The sequence below is a fragment of the Mustela nivalis genome (genome assembly GCF_964662115.1).
Source record: "Mustela nivalis genome assembly, chromosome: 19".
NCBI classification, from domain to species: domain Eukaryota; kingdom Metazoa; phylum Chordata; class Mammalia; order Carnivora; family Mustelidae; genus Mustela; species Mustela nivalis.
Genome location: NC_139038.1, coordinates 24,114,336 through 24,127,819, shown reverse-complemented (window position 1 = coordinate 24,127,819; position 13,484 = coordinate 24,114,336). Strand labels below are relative to the sequence as shown.

The 13,484-nt window shown below is 42.1% G+C and overlaps 2 protein-coding genes across 4 annotated transcripts in view; one reads left to right on the top strand and one right to left on the bottom strand.

Moving 5' to 3' along the window:
* LOC309855026 (uncharacterized protein) overlaps nt 1-13,484 on the bottom strand; it is a 64,321-nt gene that overhangs the window by 18,777 nt on the left and 32,060 nt on the right. Inside the window, exons 1-2 of one of the 3 annotated variants that reach the window (XM_082714842.1) lie at nt 2,449-2,572; nt 2,207-2,353 (exon numbers count right to left, since the gene is read on the bottom strand). In XM_082714842.1, coding sequence (XP_082570968.1) covers nt 2,207-2,212 — 6 coding nt within the window. In that variant the 5' untranslated portion in view covers nt 2,213-2,353; nt 2,449-2,572. Of the gene's footprint in view, nt 1-2,206; nt 2,354-2,448; nt 2,573-13,484 lie in introns of those variants that run through there. The other 2 variants (XM_082714843.1, XM_082714844.1) reach the window with 2 other exon arrangements.
* The window catches only part of ACSM4 (acyl-CoA synthetase medium chain family member 4), a 38,263-nt gene continuing 33,798 nt past the window's right edge, over nt 9,020-13,484 (top strand). The window contains exon 1 of the mRNA XM_082714840.1: nt 9,020-9,109. The gene's annotated coding sequence lies outside the window, so the exon portion shown is untranslated. The remainder of the gene's footprint in view (nt 9,110-13,484) is intronic.

The window sequence follows — 13,484 nt, the reverse complement described above, 5'->3', positions numbered from 1 at the left end:
AAGTCTACTTATTTCCAGGGGTGTCCCCTAACTATTATCTCTCTCTCCTGGGATTACAGGTTTTACTTTTTCATCATAGAGTGAAATATTCATGCTGGGAACCACTTATTTCTTTATATTTCGACAATCCTAAGGATATCCAGAACCTTCTTATCTTGGGGAAACCAACACTCTGCACATACTTGGCCAAAGAAAGAACAACAACTCATTCACTTTCTGATCACATCACTCCTAGTGATGTTCCTGTGACATATATCTCAGCAGGATGCGGTCCCTTAGTGTCTTCTGGGATACTCAGGTCTCCATGGACCAGGAGGGACACACGGACCCTGGAGATAGCCTCCAAGACCAGAAGGAGAGGGCTTATTCAGAAGCTGCTGAAAGTCAACAAACCCAGAAGCACAGAGCACAAAGGACTTTCACTTTTTAACACTCTAGTCCCAACACCAAAGCTTCAGATACCCAGGGCTGTCAAACATGACAAATATAAACATGTGCTGATAGGAAAACCAACTATACAGAAGATGGACCCTGAATTTACCAGGCTTGAAGCAGGATCATCATTGGGCTTCCAGGGGCCAATCTAACTCCCCTAGCTCCTATTAAGTTAGAGTTCTGACATTTTCAAAAACAATTTTAATGAGATAGAGTGTACATATCACACAAGCCCCCTATTTAGGACAAAGAGCTCAATGGCTTTCATATCTTCACAAATCCTTCCTCTTGACACTATAAACCTGGGGGGTGTTCAGGTTTCCATCCTACCAAAGCTGCTCTTCTTGGACCAAGCAACACAGACAGGACCCAAAACTTGATGGAAATGGCTGTGGCCACAACCCCTTAAGCTTGACTGAAAAACCTTCCCTGTTGTGCCCGGTCTTCAGGAAGAACTATCGTTCTTCTGAGGTTCCCATCAGGAACACCATGAAAAAGCTGTTATTAAACCACCATGTGAAGGAACCCAGGCAGAAGGAAGACACCACTAGTAGCTCAGTCAGTTAAGTGACCAAGTCTTGGTTTGGATCCAGTCATAATCTCATGGTCCTGAGATTGAGCCCCTCTTTGGGCTCTGGGCTCAATGCACAACTGGTTTCGGATTCTCTCTTTCCATCCCCCTCCCCCGCCATTCCCCACCACCTGTGCCCCTTCTTTTGCTCAAAGAAATCATATTTTAAAAAATAAGAAGAAGAAGGAAGACACCACTGAAGTGTCATGTTTACTCACATTTGGGTTTGGGGAACTGGGATATGGGAACACGAAGAGCCAGAAGAGTAGCCTTTGAACCATCATGTTCTTGTCCTTTAAAGGGACACTGTGGCCCCAGGGAGGAGGTGAAGATGATTGGGGGGGCAGGGGAGGGAAGAGTGGGAGGGTTAGGGAGGGGTGGGGAGGGGAGAGGGTGGTAATTAAGGATGGGAATAGGGAGGAAATAGGGGGTAGGATGGGGAAAACGTTGGTCAGGAGAAGAAGGGGTCAAGGACAGTGTCAGGTCAGGTTAAGTATTGGAGGGGAAGGAGCACAATTCACAAAGGTTAGGAGGTCAGCAGGTCAGTAAAGCACAAGGTCAGCAGGACAAATTAGCAGGTAAAGTAAATTCTCAGGAGCAGTTGGTATGAAGAATCCAAGTTCCACCAAACCTTCCCCTGTTTGAACGTTTCCTTAGCAACCTAGAACCTTCTGATCTCTCCACCAATCAGCTGCCTTTGCCCCTAGTACCTCAGCATGGATGGTGACCTCGTTGATATAAAGCCCCTTCCCCCCCGATACCCCACCACGGGCCATCCCAACGACAGGTCCTCTCTGGAACTTTGGCCATCCCACCTGTTTGCTCCCTCCAACCCAGGTCCCTCTTCCCTCTTCTGGGTGCGCTCTCCTTCCTCTCCACACTCCCGGCCCAGAGCCACTGGCTGAACAACGGAGGAAGCAAAGGAGGACCGAACCGCAACAACAATCACATACACAACCAGAGTAGGAGGTTCCAGCCTTCTCACAGCAACTCAACGCAGTCTACAGAGCATACATAAGATACAGATCTTGTTGGCAAACCATCAGGCGCGTGCGCGCACACAAACGCACATGCAGACACACACACACACACACACACACACACACACACACACGGGTGAGGCCCCACTGCCCTCTGCTGACCACACGGTGTAAATGCACATGTATGTCACCTGGGCCTCCCTCCAAGGCATCCCCATACCTGCATTAGTGCCTAAGGACAGACACAAGGACCTCTGTGTCCTCCTTACCTCCTTCGAATCAGGTCCTGGCTGCTCCTCACAGCTGATCCTGCCACACCGGATGTTCGCTCAGGGCGTTCTCCACCTCCGTGTGCCCGATGCGGTTCCTGCAGGATCAATGGCTCTTGTTTGGTTTCTGAGCAGCTGCCCAGGTCAAGAGACCCAGGCCCTCAGGTCTCCTGTTTTGGAGGGTCCCACCTACCCCTGGCCTGCAGGAAAACTGTCACGGGGAGCCAGATACCTGGGACCTGGCTCTGTCATGGGCCCCAAACATGAAGAATGTGCACTCGGTGCTGAGACATACAACACTCGCACGCTCCCCAGAGTTTCTCACCTCACTGCCTCTTGCCCTAGCTTTGGGGCGTGACTCAAGCAGCTTCCTTTGGCCTGAAACCTAATGGAACTCTCAACATTTATCTTGAAAATTTATGCGAATTCTGCATACTTGTCCCCATTAGATCAGCATGTTTCCATCTGACCCTGCATTTACCCCATCCAAGTGTGAGCCTTTCAGGGACTCCTGTGGTGTCGTTGGTCAGAGGGAGGATCTTGCCACACTCGCCAGCCAGTCCTGGAAAGTGGTTGCAGGATCACGGGATGGTTCACGTGGTTTAGAACAGAATGCTGACATCAAGGCACTGCTCTCATCCAGGAAAGAGGACGCATGACACGCCATTAGAACTTTCATAGGAATTGCATTGAATCCATAGATTGTTTTGGGTAGTAGGGACATTTTAACCATGGTAATTCTTCCAAGCCATGAGCATGGACTATGTTTCCATTTGTTTGGGTCTTCTTTGATTTCTTGTAGCAGTGTCTGGTAGTTTTCAGTATACAGGTCTTTTACCTCCTTGGTTGATAGATTCCTAGGCGTTTTATTCTTTTTGATCCAAATGTGTGTGGGATTGTTTTCTTACTTTCTCTTTCTGATAGTTCATTTGACTTTCCCTCTAACGGGTCTAAGTTTTACCTTTTCATCTCTTGCCATCAGCAACCATTATTCTGACTTCTAAAACCATAGATCGATTTTGCCTGCTCACTGAGACAAATGGAGTCATTCAGTCTGTACGTCTTTGTGTCTGACTTCTTTCTCTCCAAATAATGCCTGCGAGATTTACACATGTCATTGTCTGTATCAATAGTTCATTCTTCATCATTATGTAGAATCTCATTCTATGAACATACCTAAAATGTACTTCTCCACTCTACTTCTGGGGAGAGAATGCAATTGTTTCCAATCTGGGATAACGTGAATAAAGTTGCTATAAACAGTATTGTACATGTCTGTTGCTGAATACTTGTAGGGATTTTATGACTGATAAATATCTAGGAGTAGAGATGCGGAATCATAAGGTGTACGTAGTTTAAGCTTCATTAAGTTATTACCACACAGTTTTCTAATTCCTAACTTATACTCGTACCACAGTGGAAGCTGAATAAAAGCTCCAATTGCATAGTTATGCTGAGCAAAATAAGTCAGTCAGAGAAAGACAAATATCATATGATTTCACTCATGTGGAATTTAAGAAACAAAACAAATGCACATAAAGAAAAAAGGGAAAGAGGCGGGGGGGCGACAAACCAGGAAAAGACTTCTAACTGCAGGAACAAACTGGAGGTCTCCAGAAGGGAGGTGGGGACATGGGTGAAATAGGAGATGGGCATTGAGGAGGGCACTTGAGGAGCACTGGAGTTTGTACTGTTTGCTGAATCACTAAATCCTACACTTGAAACTGATAGTATACTGTATGTTAGCTAACTGGAATTTAAAATAAAATAAAATTAATTAAAAAGTTCTATTTGCTCCATACCCTCCGCAACACTTGTTATTATGAATCTTTCAAACTTTAGTTATCCCTATAAGCATGCAGTATTATTTCATCAGAGTTTGGATATCATTTTAAGGGCCATGTAGTAGTTCCTTCTGTCAAGATGATAAAGATTTTTAGTTTACTAATCTTTAATTGTTGGAGGCTTTTGTTTTATTTTTTTAATTCTTTACAAAACACTTGGATGATCATCCTTTAATATAAAATTTTTGTGTGCCAATATCAGAAATTAAAAGAGAGTTATCACTACAGATCTTACACACTTAAAAATGTTAGGGGCGCCTGGGTGGCTCAGTGGATTAAGTGTTTGCCTCAGCAGTTTTGGCTTAGGTCATGATCTCAGGGTCCTGGGACTGAACCCAGATCGTGCTCCCTCCTTCCCCCTCCTCCTCTACCTGACATCCTACTTGTGATCTCTCTCTCTGTGTCAAATAAATAAGTTAAATCTTTTCATTTTAAAGAAAAATATATAACAACACAAAATAAAACAAAATCTGAATGATTCAATATCTATTTTAATAATTGAAATAATTATTAACAAACGTACCAGAAAGAAAGTCCTAGATCCAAGTAGTTTTACTGGCAAATCCTATCAAACATTTATGGAAGAAATAACATGAATTACAAAAACCCTTTCAGACAGTAAAGGAGCAAGTAACACTGGATGTTATCAGGTTTTAAGCCTTTACCAACGTGAAAAGTGAAAAAGCTTCCATGTTAATCTTATTTTTCCTTTGGTTACTAGTAAGATTGGAGTGTTTCTTTTTAAAGATTTTTTTAACAGAGAGAGACAGTGAGAGAGGGAACACAAGCAGGGGCAATGGGAAAGGGAGAAGCAGGCTTCCCACTGAGCAGGAAATCCAACACGGGGCACGATCCCAGGACCCTGGGACCATGACCTGAGCCAAAGGCAGATGCTTAACAACTGAATCACCCAGGCACACCAAAGTGGTTTTTTTTTTTTTTTAAAGATTTTTTTAAATTTATTTGTCAGAGAGAGAGGAGCAGGAGCCAGCACAGGCAGGCAGAGTGGCAGGTAGAGGCAGAAGGAGAAGTAGGCTCCCTGCCAAGCAAGGAGCCCGATGTGGGACTCAATCCCAGGACGCTGGGATCATGACCTGAGCCGAAGGCAGCTGCTTAACCAACTGAGCCACCCAGGTGTCCCCAAAGTGGTTTTTTTTTAATGTATTTATTTGACAGAGAGAGAGAGAGAGAGAGAGATCACAAGCAGGCAGAGGGGCAGGCAGGGAGAGAGAGAGTGAAGTAGGCTAGGCTCCCTGCTGAGCAAATGCCTGATGTGGGTCTGGATCCCAGGACCCTGAGATCATGACCCAAGCTGAAGGCAGAGGCTTAACCCACTGAGCCATGAAGATGCCCCAGATTGAAGGTTTTTGTATATTTACAGTCCTTTTCCCATTTTAAAGTCTGAATGTTTCAGAGAAGTTCTGAAAAATAAAACTGCTTCTCCTATCTCATTTGATGCAAACCCTGACCTATCAGGAAGTGAAACTCTCTGCGGTCTTTATCCTAATCACTTGGCAGAGTCCTATGTTTCAATGCAGAAATACTTATTGGTATGATTTCAAGATGCAGCTCCATAAAAGCTGGGAAACAATGAATTCTAAAACACCTTAGCCATATGGTTTTCAGGTAAGAAAGAATACAGAAAGATATTTCATCAGCGGCGACGGAGAAAATGTTCACAAAGCTCCCCGAACAGTGCCTGGCACCCAAGAAACAGGAATTCCATTTTGTCCTGCCCATGTTTTGCTTGTATGGAGAAGGAGCCCTTCTTCAGAAATTAGCTCCAGGCTGGCTAATGGGGATCACATATTATGGATGTGGTACCGAGTGAAAATATTTGCAACTTATGCAACAGACAAAGAGCTAATATCTCAAAGATATCCAGAATTCTTAAAGAAGAAAAAGACCAAACTTGGTAGGAAAATAGGCAAACTACATGAATAGACAGTTTACAGAAAGAGATAAGTAAATGTTCCTTAAACATTAAAAAAGTAACAGACGGCTACAGAAGGGAAGGGATGAAGTGATGGGGAATCCGGTGATGGGTCCTGAGGAGGGCAGGTGTGGTGATGGGCACCGGGTGTTACACGCAACTAAGGAATCATTGAACACTACATCAGAGACCGATGAGGCACTATATGTTGGCTAATGGGACATAATAAATAAATAAACTAATTAATTATAATAATAAATAAGCCACCTTTGGGAGCCTGGGTGGCTCAGCTGGTTAAACATCTGACTCTTGATTTTGGCTCAGGGATGATCTCAGGGTTGTAAGAGCCCCACATCTGGCTCTCTGTGTTCGGTGATGAGTGTGCTTGGGCTTCTCTCTCTCTCTCTTTCTCTCTCTCTCCCTTTGCCCCTCCTCCCATTCTCTTGTCTCTCAAAGAAATAAATAAATCTTTTTAAAAAACCTGTCCTGTTAAGTTTGATTTGGAAATTGTTTTTCCCAGTTCTGTGTACAAAACAATGGCATCTAATAGTAATGAATCAACATAGAGTCTCGATTATGACTTCTAAATATCATTGCCTATTCAAGGAGATCCTACGAAAAACTGATATATCCAAGTATGGAGCAGAGCAAATACCAGGTAAGTCTGGGACCTCTTATTAGATCAAGAAGTAAAGAAGTAATCAAATAATGGTGGGGCACATCAAAAGGACACAGAAGTCCGTTGAAGGGCTCTCATTGACTGAATTTGTGAAAATCTGGGCACCAAAAAGAATAATCACTGCAACGGGTGATTGAGGTTTTAAAATTCCATGACTCAGGGCACCTGGGTGGCTCGGTGGGTTAAAGCCTCTGTCTTTGGCTCAGGTCATGATCCCAGGGTTCTGGGATTGAGCCCCACATCCAGCTCTCTACTCGGCGGGGAGCCTGCTTCCTCCTCTTTCTCTCTGCCTGCCTCTCTGCCTACTTGTGATCTCTGTCAAATAAATAAGTAAAATCTTTTTAAATAAATAAAATTCCATGACTCAATAGTGACTCAATAGTAGGAGGAGGAAGGGAAGTTCTTTTTTGAGAACATGGCAGTTAGGAAATGCAGAACAATGAGAGAATTTGGAAATCCTTTTGTGACCTTCAATGCAGTGATTGATTCACATAAGGAGCATTACTGGAAGCTTTATCTTCTAAATGAAGGTTATTAGAAAATAGGATATTCACGCAGAATGCAGTATTGTCCCACAAATTACATGCTTACCTAAATGTTCCTTTAATTGAGAAATGTGTCTGACACCATCGAAACCAAGTGAACCGATGTAATACCATTAACAGTGGAAAGATCTGACAGCAGATGCCTAAAGACATGATGAGGCGTACCGTATGTGGATTGCCTATGAAATGTTCTTGTCAGAAATACTGATCCTGAATCCTATCTACTCCAATCTAAACCTAATCTCCAATTCACATTAACAAGGTAAATAATACCATGACCGTCTTAGTCTATTTGGGAAGCCAGAATAAAATTCCAGACACTGGGTGGGCTTATAAAAAACTGAAATTTATTTCTCACAGTTTTGGAAGCCAGAAGTTCAGGATCAAGCTACCAGCCTGGTTGGGTGTGGGCCCTCTTCTCCTAACCTCATACAGTGGAAAAGGAAAGAAAGCTCTTGGGGCTCTGTCATAAGACTGCTGATCCCATCCGTGAGGTTTTGTTAAAGTAAACAGCCTCAAAACTAGTAGGCTCAATTAAACTATTAAGTGATCCCTAACAACCTCCCAAAGTTCCCACCTCCTAATACCATCACCTCAGGGGTTAGAACATATAAATTTGGGGTGGGAGACGCGAATATTCAGAACAGAACAATGAGGAAACAGTCACACACATGCAGTATGTGAGATACTCAACAAGACAATTCCCCTGGATTTAAAGGCAATGTCAAGAGAATAAAAGTAGAAGAATTCCTCCAGGTTAGAAAAGACCAACAAGACATAATAACAAAATGCATTACATGGACCTTGTTGGGAGCCTGGATCTTAAAACAAACAAACAACAACAACAACAACAACAAAAAAAAAAAAAAACAAAAGAAAACAAAAAGCTACAAAAGACTTTTTGAGATAATTGAAGAATTTTCAGTGTGCAATGGATATAAATGATATTAAGGAACTATGGTTAATTGTTTTAGGTGTGAAAACAGTATTATTGTTATACAGGAGAATGTCCTGATGTTTTAAGGATGAGTACAGAAGACTTTTTTTTTTTAAATATTTCATGTATTTATCTTAGAAAGAGAGATCACAAGCAGTGGGGAGGGGTAAAGGGAGAAGCAGTCTCCCCACTGAGCAGGGAGCCTGACATGGAACTTGATCCCAGGACTCTGGGATCATGACCTGAGCTGAAGGCAGACACTTAATGCCTGAGGCACCCAAGCACCCTGCAAGAGACTTTAAATGTGAAGAGAGTAATGCCTGCAACTTATTTTCTGATGGTTTCAAAAACAAATGTGTATATATAAATAAACATATGTATATAATCATATGTGTATGCATGTGTATATATATAAATAATGAGAGAAAAAATGCAAATAAGGTAACAAGTTAAAGTAGGCCAAAATGATTCCAATTCTCATATCTCCAAAACATATTTTGAAAACCATTTTGCTAGACAATATGCAAACAGAATTCCCCAAATTAGTATTTGGTGATGGCTGATGGAAGCTCCTAGAAACCAAAATATAATCCATCTCTTCATATGTATATATCTTAGTGCCTCAACTCAATCATGGTAATATCTGGGATTTCTTAATGCAGCTTCATGAATGGACTTGTTCCCATTGGTTCTCTTATCTAGCACATTGTGAAAGCTTTTATAATCTTAGTTCCAGCTCCATTTCTCTTACTTTTTTGTTTTTAATCTTACAATTAAAAAGACTTCCCTCAACTTGTATTTCTCTATAGAGAAAGTATGATCTGCTCCAGAAACATCTGTCTCGGGCACATCTGTCTCTAAGTAATTGTGGTATAGGAGCAGGTGACTTTTTCCTTTGACCTCACAACCTCTCAAGGTAAATCAATTATTATTTCCTTCTCTTCTGTAAGCTAAAGGGTCTGGAACTCTATGGTACCTTCTACTTCTAAAGCTCTATCCTTCAACACCAACTAATCAAAAAAAAAAAAAAAACCCTCTATAATGAGAGAGCATGAAGAACTTCATGAAACATGAAAATAAAATGCACATATTTTTAGGCAATATTTTAGAAGAGTAGGATGATACAGTGGAAAAGATGAGAATCTATGTTTACGGCCCACAGGAGGGAAGGATGGAGGCAGGGAGACTGAGAAGGAGGTCCCTTCCCCCAATCTTATACAATAGCAAGAGGGACAGAAAGAAAATGGGAAATCTAAGTGGCCTTTAAGTGGTATGTTCTTTTTAAATATGTTTTCTGGATACCCACAAAACATAAGGTAATTTTACCTAGAGCTTCTTATTGTTTTTTTCTATGATTTCATCTATTTATTTGAGAGAAAGAGTGCCCAAGCAATGGGGAAGGCAGAGAGAGAGAGAGAAGCAGACTCCCCACTGAGCAGGGAGCCCAACATGGAGCTAGATCCCAGGACCCCAAGATCATGACCTGAGCCAAAGGCAGATGCTGAACCAGGTGAGCCACCCAGGCCTCCCTTTCACTTTATTTTTAGAGTTTTTTTGAGATAGGAGCTATTAGTGTCCTGACTTCATTAACAGGCCTGGGGAGGTTAGATGGATTCCCTTGATAAGCTGCTGAGTCAGAATTCAAACTCAAACCTTTGACTTCAAGTCCCAAACATTTTCTTCTTAATGATCACTGGAGAGAGGAGTTTAAGGAAAAGAAATCTCAACGCATTACAACCCAAGAAACCTTCAGAATGATGGTAACCAGTAAGAGAAAAGAAGTAGGGGCAAAGGATAAAGGCCAGCATATATGATGATCATACTGAGTATTTATCCAGTGCTGCTTCTCCTTTCCCCCTATAACAAATTGATAAACAATATAAATTGTGTAAAGGGGCATGAGACATAGAGAAGCCACAAGTCCAGCTTATAAGGAAATGATTGTTCTGTGAATACCTCATAAGAATTGTTAAAATGATGTCATACAATGATGTCAGGAATGGCAGACAAGAATAATTTATGCAACAAATGTTTAGTTAAGTACGTTAGAACAGATACTCTCCTGAGCTCTGGGCATACGATAATGAGTGAATCATATAAAGGCTCTACCTTCATAGATCTCATATGATAGTGAGGACATAGGTATTAAACAAGCAAGTGAATTAGCAATAGCTCAAACACCAACAAATGTGAGAAAGGACATAAAGCAGGATGAAGGGTGATCATGTGACCCTCTGAAAATGTGACAGTTCAGTTGATACTTGATGAACAATTTGAGTTGTTGCATTCGAGGTTAAGGGAACAGTGCGTGCAAAGGCCCTAAAGTAGGAACAACTTTGGCAAATGAACAAAAAAGATGGCTGGAGCACGGTGGGCAAGGGAGAGAAGCGTCGTGGTAGGTAAGGCTGGAAGGGGCAGCAAGAGCGAGGATATGCAGAGCAGTGGTTCTCGATCCTCTCTGCTCATTAGACTCACTAGAGAAGCTTTCTAAAACTACAGGTGACTGGGTCCCCTCTTTCAGAGAAACTGATTTAATTGGTCTGAGGTGGGATGCAGACATGTGTGCTTCGAAAAACACCCTGGAGATTCTGATAGGTATCCAAATTTTCAAGTTGAGACTTGAAAATACTAAGACTCCCAGGAGGTCTGGACTAAGGAGAATACATGTGTAAGATTTTAGGTGGACACAGAAAATTTGTGAAATTTACACAGAGTAAGATGAATAATCATTTCATAAAAACTGCTCTTTCAAGGACATCCTCCACAGGGAAATGTGAGAAATCTTAATAGCCTGACCTCCTGAGAAAATGAAAGCATTGCCTGCCAAGAGAACTTAGCCCAAGAGGCACCAACTCATAAAATATCAAGACATTTCAACTTCCAAGCTTGCTAACATGTATTGAATCTCAGTATGTGTTAGACATCACATGCTCGTCACCTCTGTACAGAATTTCATTTTATCTTCACAATAATTTCATCTTTTTAAAAAAATAGTTTATTTATTTATTTGACAGAAAGAGAAACCACAAGTAGGCAGAGGCAGGCAGAGAGAGAGGAGGAAGCAGGCTCCCTGCAGAGCAGAGAGCCCAATGTGGGGCTCGATCCCAGGACCCTGGGATCATGACCCGAGCTGCAGGCAGAGGCTTTAACCCCCTGAGCCACCCAGGTGTCCCTACAATAATTACATCTTATCTGTTAAGTATTTTAGAGAAGATAATGTTAATCTTGGAGAGACTAAGTGTTCGGCATTGCACCACACAGCCACTGAGTGGCAGAGCTGAAATCTGAACTCTGGTCGCTCTGATCCCAAAGTATGATTGTCACCACTCTCCTGTATGTGAATTCTAGTTTGCTAAGGTTACAAAAAGGTCAGTTTTTATTTTTTCTTTTTAAGTACTTCTCCTCTAGCAGAGTTCTTTGGGGTTATGTTATGAAAGGCTTCCAGAGTTAGAACGACTCCGACACACTCTGGTAGAAGGGCGACCGCGGTAGCCATCGCCCAGCTACCCACGCTCCCTCCCCGAAGTAACGCGAGAGTCTGCGCTCTGGCCAAGCGACAAGTTCTGGCCGAGGAATGGGAATGATGTCGATCATTTCTAAGCTAGAACATATAATTGCTCACGGTTCCACCCCTACTGATAACCCTTCAAATAATGGTTGTTCTATCAGGCAGGTCACAGAAGACCCATGACAGGCAAGTAGCAAAAGCAAAATAATAAACAAAGCTTTGTTGTTCTATACACCATGGAGATCTGGGGGGTTATGTGATATACAGCATAGCATAGTTTATCCTGGTACAAACTGGATCCTCTGTGAGTTTTATCAGGGAGGATAAATTACTAGTTCTACTAGGGAAGACAATTCACTAGTTCTATTTATGTAAGATATAGGCCTGCAAAGAGCGTGTGTGTGTGTGTGTGTGTGTGTGTGTGTGTGTGTTGCTCATCAGTACATTAAAAATAAATTAAAAAAAAAAAAACCCTCCAAGCCCATTAGAGGAAAACATTCCTCTATTCTTTCAGTATGATCAGCTATTCCACCTGACAAGGCAGTCGATAAATGGAGGACCAAATGACAGTCATTCAGACTGCAAACACTTCCTTGGAAGGAACATGTATCCGCATGTATATGTGAACCGAGCAGGGGCAAAAAGGTCTCCCAAAAAGAGCCTACCCATATTAATGTTTCTGTGGGAGAAATACAGGAATTCAACCAGTAAATACTGGGTAAGCTACTATGTGCCAAGCATTATCCCAAGCACTAGAGATAGAATAGTGAACAGAACAGTCAAAAATCCCTCCTTTAATGAAGCTTATATTCCAGTGGAGTAAGGGAGGATAATGACACAGCTCCAAAGGCACTTAACTGTGCCGGCATATTCTCTTCTTATTTCTCATGATCTGAGCATCCATCTGAACAAATGAGAAATGTGGTAAACCCAATACCTCCCTCCTGTGTCAACATTTAGGGTACAGTGTGAAGCAGTATGTGTGATAATCTCACCTACACTGTCTGGGGCCCTGAAATGCAGGTCACCAATTTGGCTTAAACTCTTAAATACTGGTTTTCATTTCCCTTCATAGAAAACAATAGATCTTTCTTCTTCTGGCTGCACCTGGTCCCCTGCCCACTTGGACTAGAGAAAGAAATGGAGTCAATGTTTTGATCATTACATCTGGCATCTAAGGTTCCCTTCATCCCCTTGGGAACCTCTAAAGAAATCCACTGAGGCCAGAAGGTCCCAGGGGTAGAGTTTAAAGTCAATGGTAACACCATTTTTTTTTACTCTAACTGGTATGTTCGCATAGAAAATACTGCAACTCAAGGTCAGCTATGGCTTAATGTATGTGCCATCTAATCCAAGGGTGACAAAGGCAGTAACAATTCCACCTCATTTTTTATTCTAATAACTACAAGCTGTGTGAATCTGTAACTTGTGTATGCCCAGGAACCCGCAGAGTCTGGTACAAAGTAGGTTAATGAGTAAATATTTTGGGGAATAAATGTACCCTAAATAATCATAGGGTGTGTGTGTGTTTCAGTTTATAATCTTACTTTAAAAATTTACTAGTCAGGGGCGCCTAGGGGGCTCAGTGGGTTGAAGCCTCTGCCTTCGGCTCCAGTGGTGATCCCAGAGTCCTGGGGTCAAGGCCCAAAACAGTCTCTCTGCTCAGCAGGGAGCCTGCTTCCCTTTCTCTCTCTCTGCCTGCCTCTCTGCCTATTGTGATCTCTGTCAAATAAATAAACAAAATCTTTTAAATAAATAAATAAATAAATAAATAAAAATGTAC